Source organism: Orbicella franksi, chromosome 2 (assembly GCF_964199315.1).
Source record: "Orbicella franksi chromosome 2, jaOrbFran1.1, whole genome shotgun sequence".
Classification (NCBI taxonomy): Eukaryota; Metazoa; Cnidaria; class Anthozoa; order Scleractinia; family Merulinidae; genus Orbicella; species Orbicella franksi.
Window position 1 is genome coordinate 39,028,577 of NC_138146.1, and position 20,345 is coordinate 39,048,921.

A 20,345-nucleotide genomic window follows, 5' to 3' on the forward strand; every position below is an offset into this window, starting at 1 on the left:
AGCCTCCTTTTGGAGACACTTTATAGGAGAATCTTTGTTTACAATATTTGCCTCATTACCATAAGCGATACAGTTTCTGATGGAGCTACAAAGAGATTAATACTGAATATTGAAAGGGCACAGCACGATTAACTGTCCCAAGGAATTTGAGCTCGACGTATTGAATACTTTTTGTGCGACGAGGGTTTAAAAGCTCAAAATTTTACAAAGAATGTATGAGCTCAGCGCTTTTGCCACACAGAAATTTTGACATTTTTGAAAGCCAATTTCTCCTCGAATATTACACCCAAAGAGCCAAAAATTTCACCACTTACTAAGTTTCACAAGCTCTTTAAGTTTTTCTAGTAAAATCGTGTCTAGCATGATGCCTTCTATGCGCAAAGTCGTATGTTAATGAGGAAAAATGTAAACAATGACGTCAGCAAAGATTCACCTATACTGGCGCTATCGAACGAGTGTTACGATTGGTTACGAATACACAAAGTGTTGATGACAAATCAAGGAAGTCTGGCAGACTCTTTCAAATTCTCTTGCCGTGTCTTTTAGAAAAATCAGTTGAAACTAATTACAGCTGGCTCTCCCCTTCAACAATTTACTTAAAATCTTCATTTTGGTACTCCAGGTACACTTAGTGAACAAGCGAAGATACTCGATCATAATTTTTGCACTGATATCAGTGGCAGATCTAGGGGAGGGACCGGGGGGCCCCCTTATTTTGGGTGAAAAAAGAAGAAATGACTGAAGGAAGAAAAGCCGGCAGGGTAAGTAAAACTAAACTGGGACCTCCCCTTAGCTTAAAGTCTGGATCCGCCACTGGATATGATGAAAATCCGTAACTGTGTCCCAATAGACATGCGCTAAGTCATTGATACTACTCACTAGCCACTCCCACTCAAACAGCCGACAGTTGAATAAGTTTGTGACTCACACTTTACAGCACCATCGATTAACAACAAATTCTTCTTTAAATGGATTCGGAAAGAGAAGGTTTAATAATCAGGGGAAGAAAGTACGTGGTACAGCGTCTTAAAGTTCTAGAGTTTATTGCCATCAACTGCACTCTGCTATCTTAATACCGTAAACTGTATAGGCCCATCCACCTGAAAACAAAATATTACTTCCGATCGTAAACCCCTCCGGATATAAGCCCCCCTCTAGTTTAAAATGAAATTTATTTGAGTTATTACACTTTTGATTTGCTGATGCCTTTCTAAGCGCTCACCCAAGTGGTTCACTCAGATATTCATTGTATTATTTCTATACTGAATATTGATCTTAGTCAAAACAAAAGGAGCCTCCGATCCTCTATAGTCCCTGCAGTCCCAGTCTCCCATCCGCTAAATCTGCTTTGTATATGCGATCTTCGCGTCTTACAGATTTTTTGCGCTTGCGTGACTGTATACGGTGTTAAAAGTAAATACTGTTTTTTATGCATGTTTCACGGAAACAAAGGTTGTAAGGTCAACAGCCAATATCGCTAACGAACTGGCTGGCTGCTTACCCGGGAGGGGCTGGAAAAGACTCAATCGTGAAAACTAAGGGAAGGTGTTCTTCCTACTTTTCTTTCTTTTTCATTCCATTCCAATCATTTTGGAAACAATTACGTTTTTTTTTTTTTCGACTAACGTTCCAGTTAATTCTTAAGAAACATATTGTTGCTGTCCAACAAAAAAAAATTAGTCAAGCACACCACCCCTGAAGAATGAATGAAGGACTCTCTGTGATCTGAAGCCCAAGAGCGAACAAAGCCAGAATGTGAAAGTAAACTGACCGCGAAAAAATGCAAATGAAATTGCTCTGGTAATGAACACAGTCCACGGTAGTGATCGATTTCTGTAAAGCTTCGCCTTTAGTATTAAAACGCCGGCGCAAACTCGTCCTCGACGGTCGAGTTGCTGTTTGGGGTTCAATAGATTTCAGTTCATAGGACTTCCAAGATCCACAGGTTTGTGTCGTGAATTGAATTTGTAAAGTCAAATTTAAGGTCCTATATCGTTGAAGTAGTATGTTATTGTTACATGTACTGGAAATGAAACGAAACTGCCGAAATGTTAAACAGAAACGAAACGAAATCAACGAGGCAAGAGAACCCATTATCTTTATTGCAAAGAACCCATTATCATTAAAACTAGATCTGCAGTCCTGCAGTCCTGCATTCCGCCTTAACCTGAGTAGCACTCCTGTTAAATTAGCGAAAACCCTCAGGATAGCCTGTCAGTAAGCCATAGCTCTCAATAATCCTCAATGGCTTCGGTTATTTCGTTTCGTTTCGGTTGTTCGATTCGGTGGTTTTTATTATGTTCCTCTTAAATTGAACACATTACAATGAAACAAAAATCTTTTATGGTTGGATGCTTTGCATTCCAACCACGTCTACAGGAAGAGTTGTTTGCCTCCCGGGGGAGGGGAAGGGACTCCCTTGAGAAAGGCCAGGGATGCTTATCGTTTTGCTTAGGGGAGTAGTCAGGAATTCTGGCCTCACTCACGGTGTTCAGGACGAAACATCACTATCGCCGTCAAGGCATCTTTGAAAAAGAAACAAAAAATGCCCATTGTGCCGTTGCCATGACAACAGTTCTACTGCTGCTTCTGTGTTAATTAAGACTTAAATTCCCAGTTTTTATTTTAACCAAGGATCATCCATTCCAAACAATCTAATCATGAGGAGAGTTAAGACGATATGGGCACCGTCCTAGCAGGTCCTACATTCTAAATTCTCTTTTCAAGTTGAAAGTATAAATTATTAAATCAACATTCCTTGCATTTAGAAGTAGAGTACTTTATTTCTTTTTCAATAGCCGATTAATCTCATGGCTGGTATAGTACCAACAGCGCCATCCAGTAATAAGGAGACGACTAACTATGCTCGCTTGTGTCGTCTCCTGGTTGATGTTGGCACCCAGGCCCTCAGAGACACACTTGATGCCAGGCACGTACCAAGAAATCTTCACGCAGTTTTGGCGGCAAATAAAACCACACTTCAGTCTCTCAGATCAAGGAAAATTATCAATGCGACGCAATGGGGCAAGCTCTTTCCTGTCATTTCTTCTTCAGTGTCTTCGAGAGACTTCGACACTTCTCTTTTGATGATTCTGTTACGAAATTTGGGTGGCTTACCTTCTCCAATGACTGGATGGGACGCGCTTCCCGCTGCAACGGACATGAGTCGTCAAGCGGACATTGCACGTATTAAGTACTTTAGAAACACCGTGTACGCGCATGCCGAACAAGCTTCGATTGATGACACAACGTTCAAGGCGTACTGGCAAGACATTCGGGACACTCTGGTGAGACTAGGAGGAGTTAGGTACAGGGCAGCTATTGACAATCTGGAAACTGAGTGCATAGACCCTGAAATGGAAGATCACTACAAAAAACTTCTCAGTGAATGGAAAAAGGACGAGGACAACATTAAAGATGAGCTGAAAGAGATCGGAACCAAGATGACGGATGTCATGAGAAAACTTGATGATTTAACAGCAGCAACTGTGAGTAACAGAAAGGAATCAGGTGATGAAGGTAAGCTTAATGATTCAATTTTTAAGTTACTTAGATAAATGAAGTTCGTCAATTCGTTCGCACTTCATACACAGGGGTTGGGAGTTCCTAGCAAGGGAGGCACTCCTTAACGTAAGACATACAACTATATACCGTGCTAACAGGCATGGTGTTAATCTAGAGCCACTTTCGGTTTGAAATGTACACTGGATTAATTCATGAGACCACCAATACTGAAATTTTGTAGTCTGCTTACTAGTCTGAATCTAATATTGAACATATTGACTTAGAAAAAATAGCATATTAGTTTTACTACTGTACGAACACCTACTTTATAGTTCTTAAGTCACGAGGTCTTTTTTGTTCACCAGAGTTTTATCGCATGTCGCCATGTTTGTGTCGAAAACAAGAATGAGCGCCTCGACTCTTCTTTAATTTAGTAAGCGCCCCCGCTCTAGTGAACGCCTTATTGTAATTATGAGCTACCAAAGGCAAATTAGTCCCCAGGGCGCTAAATAGAATCGTTCAAGTATGCTTATGTAAATGTAAGTAATCTACATCAAGCTAGAAAGTATAATCTCAAAATCGAGTTTCATGACCGTGACGGTGTTTGGATACCTGATCTTAATTAGCAAAGAGTTTTACCATTTTATTCCTCCGTTTTCTCCCTAGGTTTAGTTTGACCACATTTTCAAACACCTCGAAGTTCATCAAAAATACTCCGCTACGCACGCATGGTATTTTCAACTCTATTCTCGGTGTTTGGAAATATGGTCAAACACAGTCTTTCGTGTTTGATATATTACTTAAGAATCGGACTAGCCATAAAACTATGACCACCTCACAATAACCTGGCTTGCCAATCATACACTACTTACAATATAACGCAGTTCCTTTTTTTCATTTCCCTAATTTACTTTATTAATAAACGTTATGGGTTGAGATCGATTGGGACCCGATAGCATTTTCATCGATGGCAACCGAAAAACGTGTAGCTTTCGAAAACTCTTCTTAGTTAGTAACTATGCGAAGAAGAGAATGTCATTTTTTGTTGGGTCCAGCACTTAGTGTTAGAGCACATTACAAGTCTCGTTTCACCAGGTTTTTTTCGTAACTGTTGTGCTTTTTAAGGTACATGTTCGAAACTGGAAGAATTGGTGGCCACATCTGTCATGTGTAAAGAGAAACATCACGAGAATGAGCCCCTCAGTTATTATTGTCAGAACTGCAAAGTTTGCATTTGCGACAAGTGTGGACAAACGCGTCATGCAAATCACACCAAGGTGGGTATCAAGCAAGCCGCAGAGGAACAAAAACTAATGATGGCGGAGCTTGTGCAGGAAATGAAACGAAGGATTGCTGACCACACGACACAAATGGAGGAAACAACAGAATTGTTGAGGAAAAACAGAGGAAAAATTGCTTCCGCTCGTAACAAAGTATCAACCACTGTCGAAGAACACATTCGAGTTTTAAAGGAGCACGAGATCGCCATGGTGACCAAGTTGGATGTTATTGAAAAAGAACAACAAAGAGATCACGCAACACAGTTAGAACACTTTCAGATATCTGCCACGCAACTGAAAATGTCTATGGAACATTGCGAAAGAATTTTACAAGGAAACAGCAGCGTTGAAATTCTTGAAGCGCAGCAGGGTGTCATGGAAAGGTGTAAAGGTCTCCTAAATGCAAGAAAAATGAACATTTATCAACCATCGCATGTTCAGTACAAGGCAAATGAAGAGGATATCCAGAATGTTAGACACGTGTTTCTGGGTGAAGTTATTGTTAGTACAACTGATCCTCTTCAATCAGTGATGGAAGGGGAAGGCTTAAAAGAGGCAGAAGCTGGAAGAGAAGCTACCCTGACAGTCACAACAAAGAATGCAGAGGGACAACAGTGTTATAATGAAATCGATCAGATTGTTGTAAAAGTTCACAGTCCGTCAGAACAGGACCTCGACACCGACATTAATGACAGCAAAGATGGTAAATATAGCATCACCTACACACCCGATTGTGATGGACATCATGACGTGGTGATTGAAGTAAATAGTCAACCGCTGACTGGTTGCCTAGGAAGTATTCACGTGAAGCCGCATCAATACGATGCCGTAGGGTCTTTTGGATCACGTGGTACAGCACAAGGAAAATTTGGTTACCCCTGCGATATTGCAATAAGTGACAAAACAGGGAAAATTGCAGTAGCTGATTCTTCTAATGAAAGAGTACAACTCTTTAGTTCAGATGGAACCTATTTAAGAGAGTGTAGTCAGAAGGGACCTGCTGCTAAGAAACTTAAATACCCTACTTCAGTAGCATTCAACAGGTCTGGCGACGTCATCATCTGCGATTTTTGTATCTTGTGGTTCAATGAAAGCGGCCAGTTTATTAAAAGCATCTTCAACAAACAATTGATCAAACCAGGAAAGATGACCATTGCTTGTGATGACCGCATGCTGGTGTGTGACCGAGGTGACAACACGGTCAAAGTCCTCTCCCCTGACGGTACAGAGTTATTACAGTCCTTCAGGGCTCCGGATTGTGATGCGTACCCATGTGTAGCGTTACGTCATCAAGACATGTTCTATGTCTCCTATGGCTCAGCTCACTGCGTGAAGGTATTTAATAATGAAGGAGAATTTCTATATGACATTGGTACAGAAGTGTCCAGTGGGCTTCGATGTCCTGTGGGACTCGCCGTTGACAAGTTTAACAACTTGATAATCTGTGACAGTGCAAACGGCAATGTCCTAGTTTTTACACTGGAAGGAGAATTTCTACACTGGATCAAAGGAAAACCAACCGAACTTGAGCAACCTTGGGCTGTTGCTGTATCGTCAAACGGTGGACAATTGTTCATTACTGATATGGTCAAACACTGTGTGCATGTTTTTGAGTAAACAACTGTTTGAGCCTTTTCGATTTATTATATGTATGGAAACTTGGAGTAGTTTTGTATTGGTTTTGGGGTGCGGCTTTTCAAAAGCTTGGTCAAGAAACATTCTTCGGCCGAATTTTCTATTTACAGACTACACGATAATAACACATATTACCAATAGTTGAATTTCTCTAAAAGGTTAAGTTTACTGGTATAGCGATATAGTGGTATATTTCTTTTTAAATACGGTTGATTGTCACGAAGTGTAGTCAGAAATAGTCGTGCGTTTTTGTCATGAGCCCCTGGTTCGGGAGATTGGGCAACCACTCCCTACCTAATGCAAACTTGCACAGAAATCCTAAAAACAACAATGAATGTTTCGTGCGTAGGACCACAATTCACTTCAAAATAGTTGGTAATTACTTTGAAAGGTACGTGGAGCTCTTCATTACTACGATCGATTAGCTACGCTGAGAAATTGTAAAAGAGAACCCAGTCCCTTAATTATTTACTGTTTAACAGATCATTGCTTACTGTCATGAAAGGCAAATTAATTCATTAGTCGCTAACGAATTCACTTCACGTGACTGATGTCAATATATTCACTTGTGTTGAGTTAGGCAGGGGTAATAAACGGTAGAAGTTTCCATTTATTTCCACACCTTGACAATCTCTTGTTTTTTCTTACTGTCACAAGGGAGAGGTTTGCAGGTTTTTAACCCTTTATATCGAAAAAATACCCTATACCAGAATTACACTCCTATAGTCAGATTCCGCACTATTCAAAAACATGCAGTTCTATTTTTTATACTAATTTTCTCAATTTTGCCAGAAAGAACTCGGCTACTTTAACAGCTATTGGAGTTCTGAATGGGTGCGAGGAACCAAAGAACCTTATCAGGACAACTTAGGGGTGGACCATTTGATTTTTGAAGGGGGTGGGTTATTAAGAAAAACAAAATATATATCCTGCAAGCTTACTTGTACCAAAAAAAACTCATGCACGTAACCGCTACCAAAAGAGCATTCAAAATGGCTTGAAAAATGGATCTCGTCTGTAAACAGGGGTAATTTTGATGACACTAAACCGAGTTTTTAAAGCGCAGGTCACATGTTATTATTTATTTATCGAGCTAGTAACATAAACAAGACGAGTCCAATGATTGTTAACATTGTTGAAAACCAAATTTTGGTTTATTACAATGCAGAGTAATTGCCACAATATTCTGGCTCTATTTCAGAGCCATATAGTTTACGTGTAGAATGATCAAAACAAGTGGACAGTTAATGGGGTGGCTTTAATTGAGTGCCGTACGTAATCAGGCAATTACTTTGGTTTTGGTTTTACTACGATTTGAGATTGGTTGAGTAGTCTAATTGGTAAGTAACTGGTTTGGTTTTGATTTTACGACACTCATTTGAAAACCGCTATATAAAACCGCTCTATATCAAGGCGACTGAATTTCATTAGCCTTAATACATAAACCAGAGAACGGCATTCGTGATAGAACCTGTAGATTTATATTAATAAAATATATCCGGAAAAGAGAAGAAGGATTGAGTCCTGAGTTCAATAATCAAGCATGAAAGAAAGTGATACCGTGTTTTAAAGTTTAAACTAGCGACTTATCGCCATCGACCGTAATCTGGGTCCGTGGGTCATTCGTCCATTCAATTTTCGTTTAAAATCAAAAATTAAAATTGATTTCAATTTTTGATTTTCATGATTTTTTTATCATAAAAAGTTGGTAAGTGCCAAATAGAAAATATTTGACTTTTTTTCTTTCGGTAGAACATTGAAGCAGAACTTATATTTTGACTTTAATCCTGTCAAATTTGAAGAGAATAAAACTGAGCGGCTATTTTGTTTCTCCGACAATGTTCCAGTCTGTGGCATGGCTTAGTTTTTCTGTTTTCGACGGAAGTCTAAAAATTGAAAATTGAAAATTGAAATCAATTTTCAGTTTTCGTTTTTCGGCCAAAACATTCCAAATCATTGACAGAACTGCCCCAGAGGGAAGGGGAGGAGTCTATTCACATGGTAAATTTTTGCCCCCAGGCCCCTCCCCACAGCCCCACTTCCTTCCCTGGTTAAGTAAGTCGCGCTCTCGTCGACTGTCGCTTCGCGGTCTTTCGCGACGTTTGGGAACGTTTTGTAAATGCTGTGTCTTTTCGTCGCTCAGTTCTGTCCATTCGGCGAGCAGGGAGACCTTCGACGTCAGCCAAGAAGGAGAAAAGTCTTAGTTTTTGTAACTGGAGCGGCTGATGTGACCATTCGAGACTTCCTCGAGCTTTTCAAGCGCCATATTGTAAGATATTGATTGGACTGGACTGGACTGGACTGGATTGAATTTGTTAAAGGAGGGATTGGACTTGTAAAAGCGAAGACGCCATCTATAGTTTTAAGAATTCTCATGGAACTTGGAAGCCGGACGTTTGAGTCTGTTTTTTTTGGAAGATTTCAAATTAACGGATGTGCAGTACAGTGTTGTTTTCGAGAAGTCGAGAACTGAGCTAAACTACCTACCTAATCCAAGCGACAGTAAAGTAACAAAGAAAAGTCGATTCTGGCATTGGGTTCATAAAGCCAATAAGACATCTTGTCCCTCAAGCGACCTTACATCTAAAATATCAAGCTCTGATACAGCCACACTTCGACTCAGTTGAAACATTGTCTGGGGAAACTGTGGGATAACTTTACGAAATAAATTACAAAAACTACAAAACAGAGCAGCCCGTGTACTCAAACTATGACTAAGATGTTGGTCACCTGTTCAAACTTCTCGGGTGGAAAAATCTGGCACGCCAGCAGCAAATTCAAAGAGTACGATGGTTTATAAGTCTCTGCACGGGTTGAGAAACCGCATATAACCTAACGGTCTCTGAGAATAAACGCGATGTTCCATTGCCGCCCACAAACTATTATAAAAATAGTTTTAGCTATAATGGCGCCGTTCTTTCGAAAAGTCTTCCTTGTGACTTAAGGAAAGCAGGGTCCCTGAGGCAGTTTGAACGCCTACTCAAAGCCGGAGATGTCTAAGGCACGGCATTCGGGGAAAGCAGCTTTTTTATTTAATTATTCCCAATATATTAGACACTCAGAATTAAGTATATCATGATTAGGTTTTTAAGCTGACGAATTTTTGAACCGTGTTTAAATAAAGATTAAATAATTAAATAAATAAAAAATTAATTACACCATCGGCATAGTTAAAGTCCTCTAGAAACGATGTAAACTTCCACCTCAAGCCTCGTCTTCTATCGATTGTGTGCCGCATAACCAAGTCCATGATCAAGACAAAGATAAAGTCAGACATCACACACCCTTGCCGCACGCCGCTCTTCACTTCAAACCAGCTAGAATTCCTTCGCGCTCTGTAACAGAGCTTGAGCTCTGATGATATAGTGCCTTGAAAGCCCTGATGAAGAAGTCAGGGATGCCATACTGCCTCACAATGACCCAAAGTCTCTCTCTGATGATGCAGTCAAGGGTCTTCAAAAAGCCAACGAAGTTGGTAAAAGTCTGCATGCGAGCCAAGTGGCCCATCAGGCCGGAGTTTATCCCGGTTTCTCTAGCATGAAGCGACTAGGAGTATTTCTACTCCCCCCTGGATGGGATGCTAGTCCATCGCAGGGTTACCCTCAGCATTAACTTCGCCGGTACCCATTTATACACCTGGGTGGAGTAACAACACAACACAATGTCCTCGGCCAGGGCTCGAACCCGGACCGCTCGATCCGGAGACGAGCGCACTAACCATGAGGCCACCGCGAAGTTGATCTACATCGAATTCACTATTTTTCCCGACGGTTTTATCCTCGACCTTAATCTTGTGTTATCTACTCACATCTGATTGGTTTATAAACAATGGAATTGGGTAGGATTTAACTCAGCTCAACAAGTTTTGTTTGACGGAAATTGTAGAGTTTTAATTCGCCCCTGAATTTTGTTCTCTATTACGTTTTTTTCCAAATCCACGTGTTACAAACCCAGTTCAATCCAGTCAAATCTATATTTTACAATATGGCGCTTGAAAAGCTCGAGGAAGTTTCCATGTGGTTACATCAGCCACTCTAGTTACGAAAACTAAGACCTTTTTTCCTTCTTGGCTCACGTCGAAGGTCTCGCTGCTCGCCGTAGTGGACAGAACTGAGCGACGAAAAGGTACAAAATTTACAAAACGTTCCCAAACGTCGCGAAAGTCCGTGAAGAGAGAGCGTGACTTCCAAGACTGCTTAATGAAACAGGTAAGGAAGCGAGGACTGTGGGAAGGGGGCTGGGGGCAAAAAAATTACCGTGCTAATGGACCCCTCCCCCTCCCTCTGGGGTAGCTCTGTCAACGATTTGGATTGTTTTGGTCGAAAAACAAAAATTGAAAATTGATTTCAATTTTCAATTTTCAATTTTTAGACTTCCGTCGAAAACAGAAAAACTAAGCCATGCAACAGACTGCAACATTGTCGGAGAAACAAAATAGCCGCTCAGTTCCATTTTTCTCTTCATTGTTGACAGGATTAAAGTCAAAATATAAGTTCTGTTTCAATGTTCTACCGAGAGGAAAAAAGTCAAATATTTTCAATTTGGCACTTTCTTATTTTTTACGATAAAAAATCATGAAAATCAAAAATTGAAATCGATTTTCAGTTTTTGATTTTAGACGAAAATTGAATGGACCAATGACCCACGGACCAATCTGTTATCTTAATTTGCCAGAGCAGGTAACATGAAAGAAAGGAAAAACAAAATTAACATAATAATGTGGGTGTTCAAGAACCTTCTAGCGTGCATGAGGACCTGCACGTCTTCCGTACAATAAAGTATGACGACACCAGTATAAATTGTTGTTACGCGTTAGGGGAATCCCCAATACTAAATGTCAGCCGTATGCAGAAACGTTGCGTAGGACGGCGGAGAAACAGAAGTCACTGAAGCGGCCATGTGAAACCATTCTTCATAACAGCCGGGTTTTGGCACGCCACGAAGGTAAATTATTTTTTGTGCTATGATCTTAGTAGCCTGTTCCAGGCTCTCGGGCTATGATTTTCGCAGATCTTTGGCACATTGAATCAAAACATTGGTGCTGACCAAGACGGGAAGAACACTCGGTTCAATATATTGAACTTAGATATTGCTGTATTGTTAGCGCAAAGCGCATTTTGGCTCTAAACTCACTCATGTTGGAACTTCTTACTTGTTGCCTATGATTATACCATAAACTCAACCAGTTGATAGCTAGTGGCGTCATTCCAAATATATTTCGAACATCGCTTCCATGTCTCATGAAACACTACATGTACATGACGCAAGCTAGATGAGCATGCCGGAGATGACGGAAGCGGCCGAACAGGCGCTGTAGAATCATCTGAAAATTCTTGCATGTTTTCTTCAGTGGTTGAATAAATGATGTGCCCCCGAAATGAAAGGGTTCATGACAAGAGACACTGCGAAACTGCCGGCCTTTGTTTTCTTTTGAGTTGTAACCCAGCTCGCTCCCCTTCCACACCCCCGAACCGCCCCGAGATTAATCATTTTACGAAATCAGTCAGTACAAATGAACTCGCCCGTACGTTAAAACAGCTCGTCCGGTCGAGTATCAACATGTTTTTAATACAATTTCGCTGCCACGTGGTTCACAAAACTGTCTGAGCTTTGTGATCCAGATAAACTGATACAATTTGAGTTCTCATCATCGAACTTCAATAATGTTTGTGCTAACATTTCGTTGACGACTTATTCAACGACTTATACGTGCTGAAAAACCTTCAGATATTGATTTCGGTATATATGCGAGAAGCGGGGCCTTGCAGACAGTACGCTACCTGTACCTGATTTATCTTTGAAGTTGAACGCCATAAATGCTCCCCACACTGCAGGAATATATTCCTTAGAAATTTGCGTCGTATTATTGATGTGTGATGACGAATTTCTAAATCGAAAATATGAATCCGTATAGCTTGATCCATGAATGTATCATCTGCGGTATATTAGGAAACCCTGTAGATATTTGACAGTGCGAGGCGAATAAAATGGAAATTATTCATCCTATGAAGAAAGACTACTTGTGAAAACTTGCTATTTTGGGGGGTTCCCCTTTTATAACATGCAGCAGTCACCAAGCAAGTTTTGTTGAGTCATGCTAACCAAAGAACTTTGTACCCCACATTCTCGCATTGCGACTGAAACACGGAAGTTGACAACGTCCGCACGCTAAGGTCGAGAAACAAAGCAAATAATAATCCTGAAAACCTGAACATATCACTATGCTCCTGCAGAAACTGGGTTTAATGTGGAAACTCGGTAGGAATTAAAACCTGAATAAATGAACAATATATTTAATGCTATTACTCCGGACTGGGGAAATGAAACGGATAGTTCTGTACTCAGAATATTACTTGAAATTGTTCGGATAACTTTGCAATTCAAATTTCGGTTTTCCTGGGATATTCATGTCAATTTTATTAGTCTTTTTTCGATAATCCACTCATGTACTGACCCACGTCAGACACACAATAGAGATATAATAAATATCTTACTAACCTCGTCTTCTCGATCCGTACTGTAAGTTACGGATCCTCACTTCTTCCCCTTCGACTCATGGCCCGCGCGCTTCGCGCTTGGTACGTAAATTGTAGGGGAAAATACTTCGGCCGTAACTAACCGTTCAGACCTTGAACTCAGTAAGATGCGTGTAAACAGTGACATGCATACAATACTGTTTCCAGGGGAAACATTTTTTTTTTAATGAAAAGGGAATATATTCACTTTGAAGCCTGTACGGGTGAATTTTCCCTCTCTAGTCTGTTTGGAGTTAAGACAAAAAGAAGGATTAATCATTTACAGACTAAATTTTCAAATTCAGATGACGTCATATATTCCACTACTTTTCATATCAAGAGGAATTTTGGTATATCAATATTGGTAGACTACTATTTATTACCTAGAATTCAAGCAACGTCAATATTATTGCGTTCACAGGCACGATGTCAGAAGAAGAGTACTCTAATGAAGTTTTACAACTCAGTATACTTGCCTTCGAGAGGACCAATGTTTTCGGAAGTTTCCGTGGCCATCAACTCGAGTTGCCCAACTGTTTACAGGAGGTGCCGATAAGCTCTGTGTTTGGTGGTCCGTATGTCGCGATCAGATATCGCCTAGGAATTGTTCAAGACCCCAGTCAGGAAATATGGAGTTGCAGCATGACTGCAACAAGAGATGGCTTTTCTGTTGTAAGCTTGAAATCTGTTGTGCATTGATTAGTTTTTACGCACCAACACATTTTCGACATTACTTTTGACGGTGCCGTATCGTCGACCAATTAGTAGAATCGCTATGAGTTCCAGAAGAGTGATTGCATAAGTGTTAGCTATTTATCGCCTTCGTTTTGAAACGGAGCTTATTCGATTCATTTTCTGAACACTGTAGAGCAATTTTTTAATTGAACATACCTCTTTTGTACTCACGCCATTTTGGGCTCTCCTGATAAGACTGAAAACATTGATATCGGTCTTATGTTGAACAGGCGGCCATCACAAGTCTTGGAAACTAAACAAACAAACCAATAAACATTGAAACCATAATATGTAACTTACTGCAGTTTTATATTCGAATCAATATTCAACGTCCTATTTTGCTGCTTTTGTTTTATTTACAGAACAATGGGAAGTATATTATTGCAGTCCACATATCACCACAGGGAATGATCATAACATCTGCCCATAACAACTCCATCATGGGCATTGTTACCCTTCTTCTTCCATCTGTAGAACCTCAGATCTTTGAAAATACAATTCAGCTTTATTCCACTGACGGAGGCAGAAATGTGTCTTGCATACACAAGAAAATTTCGGTTCCAGGTCCATGGCTCAACGAATACCAGGAGGGACCTGGAATTGAAAAGCCCATCAGGAAACTCAGGCCAAAAGGTCAGTACCATTGGTGTTCCAGATTTAAGACTAGACTAATAAAGAGTAAGATTTGACGGATAACTCTGTACCAAAAAGCACACATAACACAACCGTTCTGAAATCCATGTGTAGATTCACGCCAAAGCTATAGCGACAAGGTACATGGTGCTATTCCAGATATTTATTCTCCTAATGCTGTGATTGTATCTCAAATCACAGGTATGTGGTCCAATTTGGTGGGGACGACTATCCTGCGTCGTTTTCAGCGCCTAGCAGATGATGGTGAGTTCCGATATACCTCTGTTCTCCAAATTAAAGGAAAGTGCATTTAACGACAAATTTTCCAACACGTGTTTTTGTCACAGGAGATCTTGAACGGTTCATTCAGGCCAAGGAGAGATTCGAAACGCTAACTGACAACTATCCACGGTTCATCGATTTGATGCCACTGATATTATTTGAGGTTTGCTTCTTTTTGTTCAATATTTCATAACGCGTGATTAATTTTTATCCTTCGATTCTAACTTTCTCACTACAACATCGCTATCCTCATCTTCATATTTGTCGAGAAGGCCAGCTTCTAATTCGTCTGTTTAAATCAATAAAATCAGATAGATATATTCGAACCTGACCATCTAAGCTCGTTGGATCAAAGAAGAGTACCCACAATCCTTTTCCACTCTGTATGTACACTATTGTCAAGCTAAGAATATAGAAATACATGTGACCACGAAGCTTGAACCGGCTAAGCTCTAGGCCGATATTCTGCTGTAAGCATTGCGTGTTTGGCTTTCGGCGTCCCAGGAAATTAAACTAATTCAAGGTGTACTTTACGATTAATAAAAATGATAGATTTTCCGAAATTGATAGAAGGCTTTAAAAAAATCCCTACTATCGTTTGTAGGAAACGTTGTTAGACTTACATGAAAGCAGAATCGAAGACGGAAAGCGACATGCCAAAGAAGCCTTGGAGATATCACAAAGACACCACTCTCCAAACCACTGCTACCTGCTTTCTAAGTTGAAGTATGTCGAGTCAGCGCTTGCTCGCAGAGAAGGGAATTATGAGAAAGCTAAGGAGTTACTTGATGGTTCAGTTGAGGTGAGAGCAAGTAGGAAAAAATGAGGAGTAGTGTAAGTGCCTAGCAGCTGTATGACTGACCGTCGGGGCAAACTGATAACTGCATGGGTGAAATTGGCCCTTGCACGTAACAAGCAATAGCATGAAAGAAAGTTTGAACAAAAATATCCAAAACCACTATCAATAATTACAAGCTATTACACGACTAAACAACTGATAGGACGTAGACTAAAACTCTGGAACTAAACTCAGCCAATCGGAATGCTTCATTGTTGTTCGCCATCACTGTGCCAACATAGGACCTGCACTGATCTTTTTCAAGTATAATGCTCGACTCCGGTATGGAGCATGTCCACCCTGGACCTTTTCCAAACGGAGATTGCTGCAGTGCTCGATCCGTATTGTCAAGGTGAAGCCCGGCTAGGGGGGACCCCCATAAAAAAAGGACCGGGGAAATCTTCCCACCTTATCGGGGTTAAAAAAGAGTTTTTTGCCTGAGGTCTCCCGTTAAGTTTTGTCTCCTCAGTTCAAACACAAGTATGTGATAAATATTACTATGATATTAAAGTCAAGGCTTCGTAGCAGCACGCAGTAAGATATGGTTTTGATGAACCACACGATGTTTTTGTAGTTCATTATTTAACGAAAAAATACACGTTTCGGATGAGACATCATCCATCGTCAGTTGTACAGTGAAAAAATATAAAAAGAATATGCAGTAAATAGTATAACAAAGTGAGATATTAACAAGAATAATTAAGGATGAAGGCGCGAACCAAAAAAAAAAGGGTAAAACTATTTAAGCTAAAAAAGGAGACTAATTAGTATGAAAGGGATAAATTAAGATGTTCGTGCCTTCATCCTTAATATTCTTGTTAATATCTCACTTTGTTATACTATTAATAGCATATTCTTTTTATATTTTTTCGCTGTACAACTGACGATGGATGATGTCTCATCCGAAACATGTATTGTTTTCATTAAATAATGAACTTCAAAAACATCGTGTGGTTCATCAAAACGATAATAATATTTTATCTCTGAATTTTAGCTGTTGTTACCCTGTGCCGCTGGGGAGGAAACTGCAGAGAACAGATATTTCTACGCGGCATTTTTCGCAGAGAAATCTGCGAAAGTTGGGATTACCGACCACGAGGAGGCCATGGCTGAAAACCTTTTTCAAGATGTTGAACGGCACTTGGGCGCCGAAACACGTCCTATTACCGCACGTACCCAAATCAGAGCCAAAAATAGACAAATAGCATTCTATGTCAAATCGTCCAGGCATGTTAAGCATCTCGACTTCCTGAAAGAAGTATCTGACGAGCAGATGACAAAAGCTGGTCAGCTGATTGAAGAAATTGAACAGAATCTATTAATTTATTACCCAAGCAAACCGCTGCTGACTTTCGACATTGTGAAGACTGATTACTTCATTCGCAGAGGAAATTATGAACGAGGTAAATAAGTCTAATTAACAAGTTCACAACATTTTTCCAAGGTCTGTACTGGCTCTTATAGACCCGACGTCAAGGGATGTCAAAAACTCACTACGAGCTGCAGATGAGTGGTTTCGTTAAAAATGTTTGGACACGTACAGGTCTTTATAAGGCCTCGTCCACACTACGCTGCAGGAATTTGAAAACGGAGCTTTATGTCTACATTTAGGCCTTCGGTCCATACTAATCCGTCAGGAAAACAGAGCTTTAATTTCGAAAAGTCTCTTCAAACCGGAGAAATTTGAAAACGCCGGCTTTGTGTTTTAGTGTGGATAGATATAACATTCAACAACGAAGCTTTTCGAAAATTCAGAGCGGAACACGTAATAAGCATGCGCGAGTTTTGGCGGCGCGGTCCAGGCTTCTGCTTTGAAAAAATGCGGGAATTTCGTCGATCGTGTAAACAAAAAAGCTACGAACTTTATATATGCTTTCCTAATTTTCTCGGTCAATGTATCTGCAAATAAGAGAGGAAGTCAGCGCCAAACTAGACTGCACGGACGGGTGACAACATGTAAGAACACATTTTTCTCGTGAAACCCACCAGTTTGTCGGAAATCCTGCCCCCCAAGTCCCAAATGAATATTTATAACTCGCGGGTCCAAAGGGTACGAAAGTTAGATCTCCTCGCTATAAACAAAATCACGACTTGGCAACATATATTTCAAGATGGTGCATGTGTATGAATATTGGATGAACGCATAAATGCAGTTGACTCCAAACAAAAGAGCCTGTGTTACTTGGCAGTTGGTGAAATGTTCTGCTCTTTGGGTATTATATTAAAAGAGATATTGGTTTTCAAAAAATGCAAAAATGTCTGGGTTTACATGTAGCCTGAAAAGCACTAATGAAGCCCGCGTCTCTGCTATACGCATATATCGGAATCAAATTCGATCCATGGGGCATGCCAATTCAACCGATCCAGCTAGAGGTGATATCAGAATCTAAAGCCATTGAAGCTTACTAACTTGACCCTATCACTAAACATTTCTTTTCCAAAATACTTGATTTTAAAGCCGACAGGTCACAGTTTCTCAGTCAAATTCTGTTTATTTTAATTAATTATGCTCTCTGAACTTCGATCTGGCATGGGCACAGTCGTTTATTGCTAAAATCACACAAACAAGGATGTACGTGTGTTGTAAATGACACCGGCTTTCATTCAAATTGAGACAAACTTGAAAAAAGGTCCGTCGATGTTTTCCAAGTCCACCCACATGCAATCATCTTCTCCAACGCTTCCCATCCATGCAGCCATTTTACATCTTTTTATTTCTTCTGCAGTTTCCAGTCGTTATTGTGTTATATCAATTGACTCTATGATCAATATCAGTTCTGAAATTGCGGCCAACAGTTGTGTGACCTGGCTCCCTTTAACTTTGCGCAACAAAACTTTCCTTTATATTTCAAAAGGAATAGAACCATCGACAGAAGCTCTCAGGATAGCCACAGAAAAACGTTGGCGGGAACATGAAGACGTGGCATCACAGAGGATACAGCTGTGCCAGCAACAACTGACCACGAGGCCCACTGTTGGCATTCCACGTCGCCAGTGGAGACAACGGAGAGAGACAATGGTGTAATCAACAAGGATTATATCAGAAAACCAATCAGTGTAATTTTAAGTTCAAAAAAGTTGCATTCAATGCTTGCACTCTAATTTTCTAATTGTAGAGCGCATATATTTATTTGTGAGATTTCTAAGACAAGACTGAGCGTTTAAAGTTGCATGCGAGACTCAAACCAGTGTATACAAATTTCAGGTCCTCAGATTATGATTGCAATGTCATTTCATTAGTAGATTTTAAAATAATTTCTTTTAACCCGGCCTAAAACATGAGCGAAATCTATTTTTTTCCCAATCAAGAATTTCTCTGACTTTTAGCGGTCGAAGTCATAATAAGAGAGTTAGTACAGCTCGAAAATGCTTTGAGACTAGTAAGGAAAATATGTAAACAAAGGGCAATGAATTGTTTTTTAAGTATACATCATGTAATCTTAGCAATTACTGAGAGCTAACCTCTGACACGAGATTGCTTTTAAGCCTAACTTAAATGCAAAGCTTTTCAGGCTCACCGGAGCACTGTTCAGGTTGTTATTCGGCGTTACGCTGTTAAAAATAGAAAATGAAAAAAGCAAATGAAGATGACAGTTCAAACACTTGTTCAAGCAATGGTTACGTGCAAGTAGAGATGTTTATTTCGTCGAGTTCCAGTGGAGTATAAAAAAAACTATTCACGTGAAGCTCGTATATTTGATCGAATTCCCTCCCAGTGATGTCCACGTGAAATTTGATCGAATTTCAATTTTTTTATCGGCATAAGTTTAAAGGTGGATTGAGAAGAACTTTATCGAAATTTAGGGCCAGTATTGCGGTTTAATGGCGTGCGAATACTTTTAAAATCTTATCATTCCATTGAAATTCACATCAACAGTAGACTTTCCCTCCGGTACGAAATCTCGCTCCGGTATCAATAGATTCAGACAGTCCAAGGTTTTCAGCCTTCTCGATTTGATCAGGAATTTCCCAATTTGATGTCTTGCCTCCGGATTTTTATCAAGTTCTCCCGGTTTATTGCAGAAAACTGAGAAATGGGTAAAAAGAATCCCACAGTTGCCAATCTTTAATATTTTTGCGATCTGCGATGTCACCGAACCAAAATGTAGGAAATGGAATATTAGGAAGTTTAAGAAAACCACGACGGCTACGGCAACGGCAACGGCAACGGCAACGGCAACGGCAACGGCAACGGCAACGAGAAAGTCGCTAAACAAAAGGTTTAATCAGCAGAACAATGGTTGTGCACGTGCTTTATAATTCTTTGTACATTTCTTTGCCGTCCTCTACAAAACAACAACGTGAAATGACCAAATTCTGCGTTGTCCAGAGAACGTGAACCTCGACGGCTAATTTTTTAATTTACATTTCAAATGTTTCGCCCCGTCCGACATCCAATTTCGTGATGGTTTTGACACTAAGAAACAAAGGAAAATGACTCTAGAGTATTGCGAGATTCGGAGGTAAAATATAACATCATTTTTTAATAGAGGTTGTCGTCGGCGTCGCGTCCTGGTTTCTCAAACTCCCTATTGACAAAATTTCACGGCGGCCGGACTCCCCTAGAAGTTCGCCCTTTTGCCACTCGTGATAACGCCTATGGTGCTAAATATTTATCCCTTTTTCCATCTTAAGGGTTAGAACCTCTGTATCAAGCAAACAATGAACAGGGTCCACTGGTTTCAGCATAGAGAAGATAGCGCTTGTACCTGGCCGTGTTGTTCGCCAATCAGTGGCGTCACGTGGGCCGCTGAAGGAAAGGTATCCTGTCATGTAAACGTATTATAGAAACTCGCCATCACTGATAAACTGGACTGGAATGGTACAGGTACGAGTTTCCACAGGTACACACCCCCTAATGTTCACCGTCACGTGCTAGAGCCTAAGTACACAACAGACGCTGAAGAATGAAATGTTCCTCTC

At 40.3% G+C, this 20,345-nt stretch overlaps 2 protein-coding genes across 2 annotated transcripts; both read left to right on the forward strand.

Annotated features, from left to right (window-relative positions):
• The first annotated feature begins 94 nt into the window (after positions 1-94).
• LOC145479816 (uncharacterized) lies at positions 95-8,022 on the forward strand. The gene is made up of 3 exons (XM_081458275.1): positions 95-1,945; positions 2,799-3,519; positions 4,630-8,022. The coding sequence occupies exons 2-3, from the start codon at positions 2,811-2,813 to the stop codon at positions 6,399-6,401; spliced, it is 2,481 nt and encodes an 826-aa protein (XP_081314401.1). The 5' UTR covers positions 95-1,945; positions 2,799-2,810; the 3' UTR covers positions 6,402-8,022.
• Positions 8,023-11,219: 3,197 nt separating this feature from the next.
• Positions 11,220-19,562, forward strand: LOC145479820 (uncharacterized). Its single transcript, XM_081458281.1, has 8 exons — positions 11,220-11,363; positions 13,356-13,606; positions 14,032-14,302; positions 14,504-14,566; positions 14,650-14,747; positions 15,189-15,386; positions 16,417-16,825; positions 18,278-19,562. Exons 2-8 carry the CDS (start codon positions 13,361-13,363, stop codon positions 18,445-18,447), a joined length of 1,455 nt encoding a protein of 484 aa, XP_081314407.1. The 5' UTR covers positions 11,220-11,363; positions 13,356-13,360; the 3' UTR covers positions 18,448-19,562.
• Positions 19,563-20,345: the final 783 nt, after the last annotated feature.